The sequence below is a fragment of the Callorhinchus milii genome, unplaced genomic scaffold (assembly GCF_018977255.1).
Source record: "Callorhinchus milii isolate IMCB2004 unplaced genomic scaffold, IMCB_Cmil_1.0 Scaffold5, whole genome shotgun sequence".
In the NCBI taxonomy this organism is placed as follows: domain Eukaryota; kingdom Metazoa; phylum Chordata; class Chondrichthyes; order Chimaeriformes; family Callorhinchidae; genus Callorhinchus; species Callorhinchus milii.
Window position 1 is genome coordinate 66844271 of NW_024704746.1, and position 14668 is coordinate 66858938.

The 14668-nt window shown below is 38.8% G+C and overlaps 1 protein-coding gene across 4 annotated transcripts in view; it reads left to right on the forward strand.

The window, feature by feature from the left end:
- sfmbt2 (Scm like with four mbt domains 2) overlaps positions 1–14668 on the forward strand; it is a 77447-nt gene that overhangs the window by 23993 nt on the left and 38786 nt on the right. For 3 of the 4 annotated variants that reach the window (XM_042335331.1, XM_042335330.1, XM_007907647.2), the window contains exons 5-7: positions 5721–5888; positions 12516–12604; positions 13980–14223. In XM_042335331.1, coding sequence (XP_042191265.1) covers positions 5721–5888; positions 12516–12604; positions 13980–14223 — 501 coding nt within the window. The remainder of the gene's footprint in view (positions 1–5720; positions 5889–12515; positions 12605–13979; positions 14224–14668) is intronic. The other variant, XM_042335332.1, reaches the window with a different exon arrangement.

A 14668-nucleotide genomic window follows, 5' to 3' on the forward strand; every position in this document is an offset into this window, starting at 1 on the left:
CAGCAAAATTGTCATGAGTTTGCTGGAGTGTTGCCTTGGCACCAGTTATTGCAGTGTAACAAGTCCGACTAACTCCAAACATCGTGGTTTGTGTCTTTGTGGAGGTGATGCAGCAGAGTGAAGTGAGGTTCAGCGGTTTCCTGCAGGCTCTGTGCCAAATTTTGTCATCACCAACGTATTAAGTTCAAGGATTAGTATACGTTGGGCAAAATTGCCCTTTTATAGCACCGGTGCCAAGTGTTAGTGTGGCTGTTGTACCATCTCAAAGCACAGTTCAGTGGAAAGCAGAATTAATATTTTTAAGGTCATTGAATGGGGTTTCCCACAGAGAGATAGATGTAGCAGTAAACCATGGAGGACTACACCACCTTAACACTAGAATAGTTTTTCTAAACAGATTTGGTCTGCTTTTTCATGGGGCATCATGAAAGGGATGCATCATAGCAAAAAGTGAGAGGTAGCATTAGCTTGGGGGCAGAATTTAATGAATGATTTGTAATGAGAGAAATATTGTATTGACTGTTTTCGTGACTCAGCAAATGTAACAGAATTTTATGCAACTTCTAAGGGAAGTACAGACATATTCCATTACTCATTGTAATTTAAGAGCTGGTACTAATTGAATTCAACAATCTGCAGAACTGCAGTGATCTCCGAAAAGAGCAATTTAAGTAAGAAAAATAAATTCACAAATGCTGCAGATCTGAAATGATCAGCATTGGAAGAAGACAAACTCACTTGTGGCTCCCTCGATGGCCTCATGGGTGAAAGTGCAGCATTAAGTCACGCAGACCTGAACGTTCAAATTCACGTCTCTGGCAAGTTAGTTAATCTTCACTGAAGTGGCAGCAGGAGTAGTGAGTGCAATTGGGTTTAATGACCTCTAAGGTACGGAGGGGAGCAATCAACCCAGGTTCCTGGTTTCGATTACTATCTACTAACCCTTAATGGAAAATGCATGTGTGTCAACAACAACAACAACAAAATTACATTTGTACAGTTGGGAGGACTGGGGGGCAGGGGGTGAAGGAGTGTGACCAGTGACACAATCAAAGAGGAAGGTCTTGAGACAGGTCTTGAAGGAGTCAAGGGAGGGGGAGAGGCAGAAGGACTGTGGGATGGAGTTCCAAAGGGTGGGGGCAGAGTGGCTGAAGGCTGTGAAGGTAGCTGAGAACAAGTTTGGCTGAGATACCCTCTCGCTAAGTAGCCTGATGTTCCATACTTAAGACAAGGTTCCGGTGGTGGGGCTGCCTGTGGAAGTGTATGGCAGCATAAGTTCTGCTTTCAGAAAAGGGGAGAAATCAGTTTATTTTTAGGCATTTACTTAATACCAGAACAAATCATGTTACTGACAGTTAGCCGTTGTACAGCTTGCTGGCAATTAATGCAAAGCTTTGCAAGCATTTTGAGTGTTCTTTCCAAATTTAATTTTCACAAGCCATCTTTAACTTACCTCATTTAATTTTTGGAACTCCATATGCATAATTTTTATAATTTTCATAAAAAATTAGCCTGCCCATACTTCTTCCTTTACTTTCTCTACACCCTTGCATTCTGGTGATTCACAAGATGCATTAAACCTATTTGATCTCACCAGAATACCCACCATACCTGCTGAAAATAAAAGTAGTGAGTTTTAATTTTGAATTATTTTATTTCAGAGAAAGTGCTGACGCTTTATGTAATGGTAAAGTGAACTTTACAAATGGTAATGTGGATTCCAATTGAATATTGCCCTCTTCATTTGGATAACTACAGTATAAACTGATATTTGATACTGACCTAAAAACCCAGAAGTGGTAAAAATCATTGAGAACACAAGAATTTGTATAATGTTCCTGAATGTTGAATGGAGATGTCAGCACAGATCTTGAGTGGGAATGTCAACACAGATCATTATTCATGGGAGTTGCAATTGCTCAGGGATTGTAAAGTGCTCGTCTCCCAAAATTATCAGCAGAATAACAATATTGGGTGTTTGTCTACAAATAGTCACGAAGCTTCACACTAAGTCCTTTGAAGCGCTTTGAGATGTCCTCACAAAGTGAAAATGCTATATCAAATATAAGGTTTGTTTTTTATTAAATGTAATTCACCATATGTTACAGTGGAAACAATAATTACAAATTGAAGCTATATCAAAAAACTTTTTGATTTACTATTTGGGTCTCAGTCCAAAATCTTTGTGCTATTTGTAAGGACCATTAAAGTGTTTATGAATGCACAAAATAAGCCTTTATAAGTTTACTCTTCATGCGAAAGCCAGGAAAAAAAACCCCAAAAGAAACTGTTTGTGGGACATTTCTGTGCACAATTGACTTGTGTGCTTCGCCCACAAAATATACAGTCAATCCACTTTACAATACACTCTGTGAAGTACTTTAAGCGCTTATCAACGACGTGATAAGTCGCTATATCAAATGCAAGAATTATTATTACATTATTAATTCAATGCATTGCCATATGTCCAGACACTAGCAATCTGAACCCCTGATGCTTTCACTTTCCTAAATTCTTAGTTGGACCCACTCAAGTGCTTCCTTCAGTTCTGTTCTGTCTGCTGCATCAGGCATGCAGGTCTGCTCTGATGAGGTATTTTTACCGCCCCCACCCCTCATTCTTTGTGTATTTAGTAGCAAAATTCATATTGAAAATGAATGAAAAGAAGACTGATTATAGAAAAAAAAGTTTTCAGTTGAGGGGAAATTGGATAAAATAAGAGTGAAAGGATAAGAGATCATTGATATTGGTTATAACAAGAATGTGTGTTACGAAGCCACAACTTGTTGCTGAGAAGATCACAAATCTGACTATTTTCAGTTCCAACTGTTTCAGATTTGTTACAGCAAATGGATCTTTTAAAGAGAAAAACTGACAATATCCAATTTGTACACGGCAGATTTTCTTTGCAATATTTTTTTAAACATTTATGAATATTGTTTCCTTGCAAGATTGATTGCAAGGAGATTCTTTCCTTGCCAGATTGATTGCAAATTGATTAGACATTGGTGATTTCAGATGCATTAATGAAGTACATAATCAAAAAGATTGAGTTATGGAGCTTATGTTTAGAACATTGTAATCCAAGTATTAGTGGTCATAAATAAATATAAATTGTAGATTATGCAGTTTATAAATAAACATAAACTGCATAATAAGATGTAGAGATAAGGGGAAGATTACAGGATGATACAGCAGTTTAGTAGATTGGGCAGAAAAATAGCATATAGAATTCATTGTAGAGAAAAGCAAAGTAGCACACTTTTAAGATCAAACAGAAAAATGTCTGAAATCTAGGTGAGGATTTGAGAGTGCGTATACCGTAATCATTATAGGTGGGAACGCAGGCACACAAGACCATTTTCTTTCATTTTAGTTTTGTTTTAATGTACATGATTACAAGAGTAGGAAGACAGTTTAGCATGATTTTGGAATACCCTGAGATAGAAAAGACACAGCCATGGAGAATTCGCACAAGAGACTCACATTAGATATGAGAGGCTGTAGTTGTATGGAGAGACTTGAAAGTGTGAAACTGTTTACCGGTTTACTTAGAAGATGTGGGGGTGGGGGAATATTTTCAGATTATTTTTACTGAAGTAGAGACTATTTCTACTCAGTGATACAGTAACAAGTGGATATCAATTTAAGATTATCACCAGAGAGGGAAAAAAAGGAGTAAGTTAGAAAAATTTGTTTCACATGGAGGATTGTTAGAATATGGAATACCTTCTTTAACCAAATCTGTAGAACTCTGATCCATTAAGGCATTTAAAGGGATTTATATTGGTACTGTATTTTCTACAGAAAATATTTTTGTGATTGGACAAAATGCAGATTAGAGCAGATAGCATCAGCACATTTATAATGCGTGAAATGTTTTCTCTCTATGCAGATTCTAGTGTCTGCAGAAACAGCCCTGGTCAAAGTGACAAATGACATTCTGTCCATCTGCGACCAGGGCTCCCTCTTCCTCCTCGTCCTCCTTGACCTTTCTCCTGCCTTCGCCACCGTCGACCACTCTATCCTCATCCACCACCTCTCCTCTCACCTCAACCTTCACGGCTCTGTCCATGACTGGTTCAGATCGTACATCTCACACCACCTTCATCTCTACATCTCCCCTGCATTGACTCATGCAGCGTTCCTCAGGGCTCTGTCCTTGGTCCCCTCCTCTTCCATATCTATATGCTCCCTCTTGGTGACATCGTTCGCAGACATGGGGTCAACTTCCAAATGTATGAGATGACACCCAACTGTACCTCTCTGCCTCCCCCCTTGACTCCAGGACCGCTGCTGTCCTGACAGAATGTCTGTCAGACATCAAGTCTTGGATGAGAGTTAATTTTCTTCAATTGAATATCAACAAGACCGAGGCTCTCCTGATTGGCTCCCATCAGCGCCTCCATACCTCAGGCACTGACAGCATCACCATCCATGGATACACACTCCACCTCACTAAGCACTGGAATCTTATTGTTTTGTTTAACCCTCAACTATCCTTTTTACCCTACATCTGTGCCATGACCCACACTCTGCCTTCCTCCATCTTTGCAACATCGCCCACCTCTGCAGCATCGCCCGGCTCCACCATTGTCTCACGCCGCAGGCCACTGAAACCCTCATACACACTTTCATTACATCAAGGCTTGACTATGCAATCTCCTTGCTTGTCAGCCTCACCAACTCCTTCCTCTGTAGGCTGCAGATCATCCAGAACTCTGCAGCCCGTGTCCTCTCCCTCACAAGGCTCCGTGACACTAAAACCCCCATCCTCGACCGACTCCATTGGCTTCCCATCACGCAGAGGATACAGTTCAAGATCCTGGTCCTCACCTTCAAAATCCTCCATGGTCTTGCTCCACCTACCTCTATGACCTCCTAACCCCCTACCATCCTGCCCGAACCCTCCGCTCAGCGGGCTCCAGCCTGCTTCATTCACCCCACCATTGGTGGACAGGCCTTCTGCCACTCTGCCCCCACCCTCTGGTACTCCATCCCGCAGTCCCTCTGCCTCGTCCCCTCCCTTTCCTCCTTCAAGAACCCATCTCAGGACCCTCCTCTTCGACCATGCTTTTGATCACCCTCTTTCCTCCCCCTGCCCTCCACCCTCCCTGATCTCAACCCTCAGCTCAGGTCCGAAACTCTGATTGTCCACCGCCTTGGGACGTCCTCCCGACATGAAAGGCGCTATACAATTTTGTTGTTATTGTCTCGTTGCTGTATAAACTTGTTGATTTGGAACTCGTCCTCTAGTTCTGCTTTCACTTTCTAAGTCAAGAAGCTTGGGTTATGCTACTGACCATTTTAAAGATTTTTGCTCATGTCCCCGCCATTACCAGGTGGCGTCCTGTAGCTTAGTGGTTGGAGCACTCACCTCACAAGTGAGAGGTCCTGGGTTAGATTCCTGGGCAGCGAGAAACGTTTGGAAGTTTCCTTACTCCACACTCCTCTGTTTATCTAGCAGCAAGTAGGAACTTGGTTGTTTGTCGATTGGTGGATCACTTTTACAGGGATAATAATTCCTTCAAAAAAATAATAATAATAATTTGGTCACTCAGCCACGATTGTTTGTGGGATCCTGTTGTGCGCAATTGGCTGCCGTGCTTCAAATGTATGTCCAAGAATGCATCAAATTTAGGGCATCACCTCCTTTTCTTTATTCCCTGTCTCAGTCATCCTCCTTTTCTTTATTTCCCCTCCCTTTTCTCTTTCTGCAGGAAAATGCCTGGCTCCACAACCTTCCCTGGAAACATGCCCAAGATTGGAAACACAACATAGTTGGAATCGTAACAGTGAGCCTGTGTCCTATCCACTTCGGCACAGCATTTTGTTGCAGCAAAATGCTGCACCACTCTACCCCAAAAGTCCTAAAGATCATTTATTAAGTGAGTGCTAGAACCACTTTTTAAAATAAGTTTATGGTTGTGTGCAGTAAGATAAAACTGATTTTTAATTTTGTATTCAAAGATATGACTAAAGTTTCTCCCTAAAATGGACAGTTCGACCTTTCAGTTTTTGACTCAGGCTTTAATAACTTACATTTTTCTCCACACCACAAAATATACAATCAATTCACTTTACAGTGTATTCTGTGAAGCGCTTTGAGACGTCTTGAAGACGTGATAAGGCGCTGTATCAAATGCAAGGATTATTATATTTGATCCTACATTCAGACATTTTGACGTCCTGCATTTTTTGAATGGTTGATACTTCACATTTTGTTTATTTTTGCCACCTGAGAGATGATAGTTTGGAGATCCTGGTCTATATCATTAATATTGTTGGACACAATTAGACATTAATTTACAGTAATCAAACATGACTAAATATAAGTACAGCATTTTTGTTTTGCATCTTGCCTTAAACTTACTAAAAGGTTTCAATGGGCACCATATTATGTTGGTTCACCTGCCTCAAAACATCGCTAACAAGAGCGAAAAACAATCCCAACAGTCACAGGGCAACTTTTGTACCCTGGTCACGGAAGAAAAATGCTGCGTCTTAGTGTAAGTTAGGTCTCTGATGCATAAAATTCTACTGAGTTTATAATTTATTCATTATACTTGTTTTGTATTTAATTTTCTGTTGTGACAACACTAGAAGCTCAAGAGGTGGTTTGAGCCGGAGGTCATCTGTAGGCTGTGCTTAAGTCAACAGAATAATAGGAACAGCGAGTACTGGAAATGGTAGAATACCCTCCCTAGAGTAATAGGCACTTAATTTATTTCACTTGTGCAGAAAAATGAAAGTTATAAAAAGATTTGAACATGTGGCAGTGTTTTCCCGTTATCAAAATACCAGCTGGGTCAGGCAGATAGAGTGGACCAGCTGTGCATGACATTTGATTGTCATTCATCGTCTCCCACTTATAGTAATGGGCCATAATTCACTGATAAGTGCATTGCTTCTTGAAACAGACCATATGTGCTAAAATCTGAAATTTGTTGGTAATTTTCTATCTTTTCCTTATTTCAGCCAACACTAATCAGTGTTCTGTTTGACATCTTTCAAGCCAAGCATTTTATCAATATGTGTGTCAATTAGCAAAATGTTTGGTTGTCCAGTGCAGCACTGTTAAACATTGAAATGAATTAAGATTATCTCCTGTTTTGATCTGTCATTTAGGCTTCAACACCAGTATTTGTATAATGAATTAATAGGACTTCATTGGTCCAATTAATGCACGGCAGCAATGATATTTGATGGCAAGGGACACAATTACTGGGATTGTGGTGCTTTGTAGGCTAATCTGAGTCTTGAGTGCAGAATTATCATTTACAATGATCGCTACTTCTGCTATTGAATGGCAAATCTCCATTGAATGCCCTTCTATGTTATTCATCGAAAATGAATAGGTGAAAGATGCAAAGCATTACACATGACCAGAATTGGTTATTTCTCAGTTATTTATATTTGTCATTATTTTCAAAGATAGTGTTTTTTTTCTTTCACCAGTGAGATTGGCTTTTTATTTTATAGCTTATCCTGAACACATGTTTGCTGTGAACATTGGGTTTAATTTATTTTTCTCATTCATGTAGTACATGGCTGAAACTAGCTATAATTCTGAACTGTAATGAAGCAATTGAATGAAATGAGGTTTTTGTTAGGTTTATTGGGCAAATACATCATGTGATTTGCAGCCGGGGACAATAAAATATGAAATCGAGGCAATGTCAAAACCATAGAACCGAATTGATAAAATGATAAATTGTAAATTCTTCAGATGACAATTATTTTGAATATTGAGTCCTCCCACAAATTGTAGAATTTTAAATTTGAAGATTTACTGAATTATTATTTGATTGGTATTGCATCAGAATTCTAGCATTGAAAAACTCTAGCAATATAGTGTATCCATATAGTAAATTGACTTCCCTTTTCCACTCCCAAAATATGTTGTTGGACTTTGGTTTCAACCGAACAAATAGGGCTGTGTGTATTCTCGCTTCATAGGATATACTATAAAGTGGAATGAAGTATTTTATTGGCGACCGCCAATTTGCATACTCCAATGCCCCACACAGACATCAGTGAGGTGAATGACAACTTTTATCTGGGGATTGTTGGTCAGGATACCAGGAGAAATTCCCTTCTCTTTTCAAATAGTCCCATGTTATCTTTACGTCCATCTAAGCAGGCAGACGGGACTTTAGTTTAATGTCTCATCTGAATGATGGCACCTCCGACAAGGCAGCACAGGCCTGCTAGAAGCCTGTTAAGTTTGAAAATTGGATGGGTCAGGTTTACCACAGCATTGTGCAAGATAAATCTTCACTAACTGAAGGTTGTAGCTTACCATCAAGAAAGCTGTTGAAAATGCGTAATAGAATATGCCCAAAACTCATTGCGAGTTAGAGTATCATTTGTGGCCTATTTTATTAAAATCTTTTCCTTTGGCCTATACTTCTGAGCCTTGTTGATGTGTGCACTTGCTTTCTAGAACTGTTTACAGCTAAAATATGTTTGGTGTCTTTATTTTTAAAAAAATTCTCTTGGTTTCAAGAACTTTGACTTTCTTTCAAAATTGATTTGAATTCAACTGACAGTTGAAAAAAAAATCTTGAATTGACTTATGTTAGTTTGAGAATTTCTAGCAATTTCTTGATTTGAGCAATTTTAGCTGAACCAACTTATAGGAACTGTTATAATATAATTTGAAACCTGAATCTGAGAAGAATAAAACACTAATGAGCTTAAAGAAGAATGAAAACGTCTTTCATGAGTGTTTTGTAAAATTGCTAAAAATTTGAAGCACTTCTGCTATCTTCTTAGGGCTAAAACTGGCCTAAATGATCTTTTTTTTAAAACGAATTATTACTTTTTCCCTGCTAAAAACAAAAATTTGGGAGGGTAAAGCAACACATACTGTCACACAAACACAACTAAGTAAAATTTCTGAGTGCACAGTCAAAAGCATCCTCAAAATACTTCACGCAATTTATTGTAGAGCATTGGGACTATATTTTGTAGAGGAAATGTGCAGCTAATTTGCATACAGCAGTGTACCACAAACAGCCATATCGTGAATAACCAGTTTTGTTCGGGAGATGGTTGGCCATGACACTAGAAGAAAGCTCCCTTCTCTTTCGAATATTGCATGGGATCTTTGGTATCCAAAGCTGCAGGACTTTGTGGAGTCCTGTAGCTCAGTGGTTAGAGCACTCGCTTTGCAAGTGAGAGACCCGAGTTCAATTCCAGGCAGAGGGCGAAACCTTGGGCAAGTTTCCTTACTCCCTACGCCTCATAAATAATCCTTCCAAAAAAAACCCCAAAACAATAATAAATTGGTCATTTTCAATCTACGACTGTTTGTGGGACATTGCTGTGCGCAATTGGCTGCCGGGTTCGCCCACAAATATACAGTCAATTCACTTTACAGCGTGTTCTGTGAACCGCTTTGGGACGTCCTCCCGACGTGAAAAGCGCTATATCAAATGCAAGGATTATTATTATCCACCTGTATAGGCAGACAGGACTTCGGTTTAATGACTAGTGGAATTTCTTTTTTACCGTCCTCCAGTTTCTGTAGCTCATCTACACTGCTTGATTCAGTCTAATGATTAATTATCCTTGGGAGGAGGAAGAGAGGAAGGAAACTGGAATCTTTTGGGGCCTGAATTGGCTTCAAGATCACACACCTGTTAAAGGAAGATTGTAACTGATTACATTATCTGCTCTGGTCTCGGAAGTTCAGTTTTTGAGTCGGGCAGGTCCATAGAACTACAAGGCACTGTTTATGATTGTCCAGCCGGCATAGCTTGTTCGTAGGACTTGGAGGAATAGACTGGGGACAAAGGTTCTTCCCGCTTGTCTCCTGTTACCCCTGCAAACTAATAGAGCTGGACAAGCAATAGGAAGATTGCCAATAACAAGCTGTGTGGTTTTACTTCCAGCAGAGCACCAGAGGACCTCAAGTTTTGGTTCTTGCTAATCCGTAACAATAATAATCCTTGTATTTGATACAGCGCATTATTACATCGTCGAGACAACAACTTGCATTTATCTAGCACCCTTCACTCGTGGTCGTATCTTGAAGCGTTTTAACAGTAGTGGAGCCTGACGCCAAAATGTATTGAGGGTGTAATCCATTTAAAATCATTAATTTAATCATTAAATTTACATAAAAGGTTATACAGTATTGAGGATTTGCCTAAGGAGACAGTATATTTAAGACACTATAGTCTTTTAATATTTCAGAGATGAGTAATTATTGGTAGCAGTAGTAATAGAATTTGAACCATAGTCAGTATGTCATAGAATTTTCAGATGACTGTGTTAAGCTTCACTGGATAAATCAAGATAACAGAAGTGGGTCAGTAACACATAAATAGATCATAACGGAGGCATAATTTTAACAGATGATTCTTGTAAAAGAGGTTCATAACCAGAAAGAAATTTGTGCAGTTGAGGGATGTTAGATCTGATGAGTGTTGACGATTACCATTTCACCCACAAAATACATTCAATTCACTTTACGGTATATTCTGTGAAGCGCTTTGAAGCATCTCGAAAACGTAATAAGGCGCTATAATCAATGCAAGGATTATTATTCTATTTTGTTTTGCATTTTAATATTAAAAAAACCTTAATTTTGTTAGTCGTGTTTCTCCCATACATTTTAAATGGTAAAGTTTGAATTAAATTCCATCCACGTATAAATCTCTACAAAATTAAAGTTAAAGATAGCAGCAATCTTGTCCCAGATAAACACATGTTGGAAGTTGCAAGCACATTTCCTCATGACCAGCTCAAAAAGATCATTAGCAAAGGCATTGTTAGTCTTGGCAGGAGAATTGTTATGATTATTATGATTAAATGAACTATTTTACTACTAATATATGAGAAACCTGGTTCAATGGATTTTTCTTTTTGGAAGTTCTCAATTCATCCACTGGGCTGTCAAGCTACTTAGGATACCAGGACTAGTTTTATATCTGTAATAACACACTAAAACAAAGCTTTCAAGTTATGGATAAGATGTGGAATCCTGCAGTGGATTGGTTTGAGCGCTCGCAAGAGAGAGGACCCGGGTTTGATTCCCGGAAAGGATGAAATCTTAGGCAAGTTTCCGTATTCCACACTCCTCTGTTTACCGAGCAGTAAGTAGGAACCTGATTGTTAGTTGATTGGCACATTGCTTTTCCAGGGGTAATAATCCCTTTTTTAAAAATACTAATTTGGTCATTCAATCCATGACTGTTTGTGGGATACTGCTGTGAGCAATTGGCTGCTGCATTTTGCCCACAAAATATACAGTTAATTCACTTGTATTCTGTGAAGCGCTTTGAAACGTCTCAAATGCAAGGATTATTATTATTATAATAAATTTCCACTTTTCACTTTTTCAAATTCTGAGCTAGTTATAGGAAACAGTGGCAAAACATTTCCAATTTTGCCTGGTTTTCACCTTATCATGTTTAGGGTCTGGAAGACTGTGCAGTAAGTTCATAAGAATATAAATAAATCTGTCGATGAAAGTGAGACACTAATTTGTTGGAATTAATTTTCTCCTGTTTAAAATTTAGCTTCAATTATTGACCTACATCGAGAGTACTTTATTTTATTTGATAGCTTCTACCCTGATTGCATTACCGTAATGGAAGTCCTTTGTTGTAATGGATTCAAATTAATTATTTTCATCATCTTCACAATATTAAATATGGCTTGTAGGGAACTTAGATAGAGAGATATGCCTTTATCAGTATTAGACTGATACTGTTTGATAGCATTTTGCAATGAGCAATTTGATGAACCTGCTATTTCTCATAAGAAGTTGCTAGGCGAAAGAAAACCAAGGTCCATCCAATTCGCCTTTCACCATTCTGGCAGTCTCTTGCACATGTCATGTCCCAAGCTATATAAACTATTCTGTATAAATATACATCTATCATAGATCTTAGGTCAGTTGCTGGCTGCGTTGGAAATTGGAAGTGATTTTGACTTCTTTATAAACGTTTTTTTAAAAAACAACAACTTTTCAATGTGTTGATATTATGTAGATTTAACTTGATTGCAAATGACCTGGAGTTTTCGTAAAATTTTACACGGTAATTAATCATGCTATTTTCTTAGAACAAATTTATTGTTATATCAATTGACTGGCATTTGGCCAAACCAGGATTTATTGTTGCATACACTAGTTTAATCAGTAGTTTATTCTGAAATTTCCAAGTCATTAAGGTGTGTAATAGAATTTATACAGTGCCTTTTTACTATTTCACCATGAATTGATTGTTTCATCAATGTGACGGGAGCACTTTGTAATCCATTGTGAAATCACCGTGCTGGAGTTTTTGTGATTAAAAATCACATTAAAATTAATTGTATTGTTATTGATCAGTTACAAGAATACTGTCAAACCTGGATGTGTATTCCAATTATACTTGGGTTGCTTGCAACAATTTTAATGTTGCATTGTGCCTACTTAAATGTCTCTAGTTAATTAATTGACAATGATTTAGAAGGGGCAATTGAGGAGAAAATAATCGAGTTGGTTCATATTTTCACAGCGATTAGTGAGAAATACACAGACTGGACTGAATTTCTTATTCAGGATTTGACTGGTGCACGCACAGCTCCTGCAAATCTCCTGGAAGGGGTGAGTTTTTCAAATGTTAATCAAATAGATGTTTAACTGTATTTCTTTCAGGATTTTAAGGCAGTTGTTGCTCAGCTAATTACAATGCAAAAAGTGAGCCACGTTATTTATGTCTGCATCAAAACAACAACAATTTGCATTTATATAGCGCCCCTCACACAAGGTATTATCACTACCTACAGCACTAAACCTCACCCAAGTTATAAAAAGGTAAATAACCTTTTAAAGCATTACGATTGGCATAACCGATGCTGGAATTTCTTCTCCAATAGAGCCAATTATCTGCACTAATTTGGACTGGCTATATTGCTGATAAGTAAACGGGGCGGATAATTGGACATCACGTAAAATAGAAATTGGCTACAGTGCAATCTTAGATTGTTCTATCAGGAGCTTTACTGTCACTGCACTGTCACGATTGTGCCAGCGTTTTGTTTCTTGCTGACACTTGTGCACATGTCGTTAGTAATTGCCCATATGTGCACAAATGAAAAGGCAGAGGGAGAGAGAGAGAGAGCGAGAGACAGAAAGAAAGATGCGTTTTCCCTAGTAACTGGGAAAATCTTGTCCAAGAAACTTTGAGCCTGAACATAACTGGATAGCCGACTTGCAATATAATAGTTGCTGAAGTGATGTTAAGAGTCCTCTTCCTTCATGCCAGAAAGTGTATTCACCTGTTATCGTGTTTGTCCATTATCAATTGTTTTAGTGTTTTACCTTTTTGATGCGAGTAAATAATTTTTTAAGAACCAGTGTATTTTCACTGCTCACTTGAGATGGCTGCATCAATTATTTTCTCTTCCTCCCCACCCTACACACATCATTCTCAGTGATGACATCAGTAAATCTGCTAAACTGTCTACTTAAGTGGCTTAAGGAATAATTAGTGTGATACCAGCTGCTCTTATTTGTTTTTGATTCGCAAAAAGCCGATGAACTATATATAGCTACTAGGATAACAATAACAGCAACTTGCATTTATATAGCGCCCCTCAAGCAGGGCAGCATCCCAGAGTTCTTAAGAGTGGCGGAGCACGATGCTGAGCCGGTGGGAGGGTCGATGTGACCGTAGGCATGGTCAAAGAGGAAGTTCTTCAGGTGCAATCTGAAGATGGGGAAGAAAGGGGCACGGTAAAGGGATAAAGGAAAAGTGTTAGCGAGTTTTGGGTAGTAGCTGAAAGCGCGGCCACCGATGGTGGAAAGGAGGGATATGCAGGATTTGGGACACTAGGAGAATATTTTGGTAGGGTCTGATTTGAAAAGGTTTGGGACTCATCTCCAAAAAGATTTGAGTACTGCTCTAGAAAATAACAATTTGACAATTAGAATTTGAAGAAATAACAACCTATGTGTTTATTCCTCTCATTTCGAATAGCCTCTAAGAGGGAAGAATGCAGTGGACCTCATTACCCCAAAATCCTTAATTGAGCTTCAGGATTTGAAAAACCCTTTTCGTTACTGGATTGTGCGAGTGATTGAGAACGTTGGCGGGAGATTATGTTTGCGCTACGAGGGATTGAATGATGGAAAGCACGACCAGTGGTTGTTTTATCTGGACTACAGACTCCGGCCAGTAGGATGGTGCCAGGAAAATCATTGCAAGCTCGAGCCTCCTGCAGGTATGTATCCCAGAATTGGTGAACAGTAAGTGAGCTCCTTTGTAAAATGTAAACCAGAGGCCTCTGCGATACATATAAGTATGTGCGCCTAACCTCCGTTTAGCACCTGCACCAATCACAGGATAGGGTGAGAGGCCTCTGCAATACAAGATGCTATCTTATAGAAAGAGTTATCCGAAGTAAGTGCTTACAAGAATTTCTAGAATGTGACTAGTTACGTATAATGTGGAGTGACAAGTAAAACCGAGTCCCTTATTAATATTTTGCGTGGGAAGTGGCCAGCACATGACTACTTAAGTGGTAATGAAAAGTTAAACAAGCATCTTGTTATCAGGTATATATCCTGGGGAAAAAAAGCTGGATTTGTGCACAGATAGTGTACTGCTTGTGTGTTTGCTTTTTCGATCCAGAATATTGTGATAAATCACACCTCAAAATTATTTTG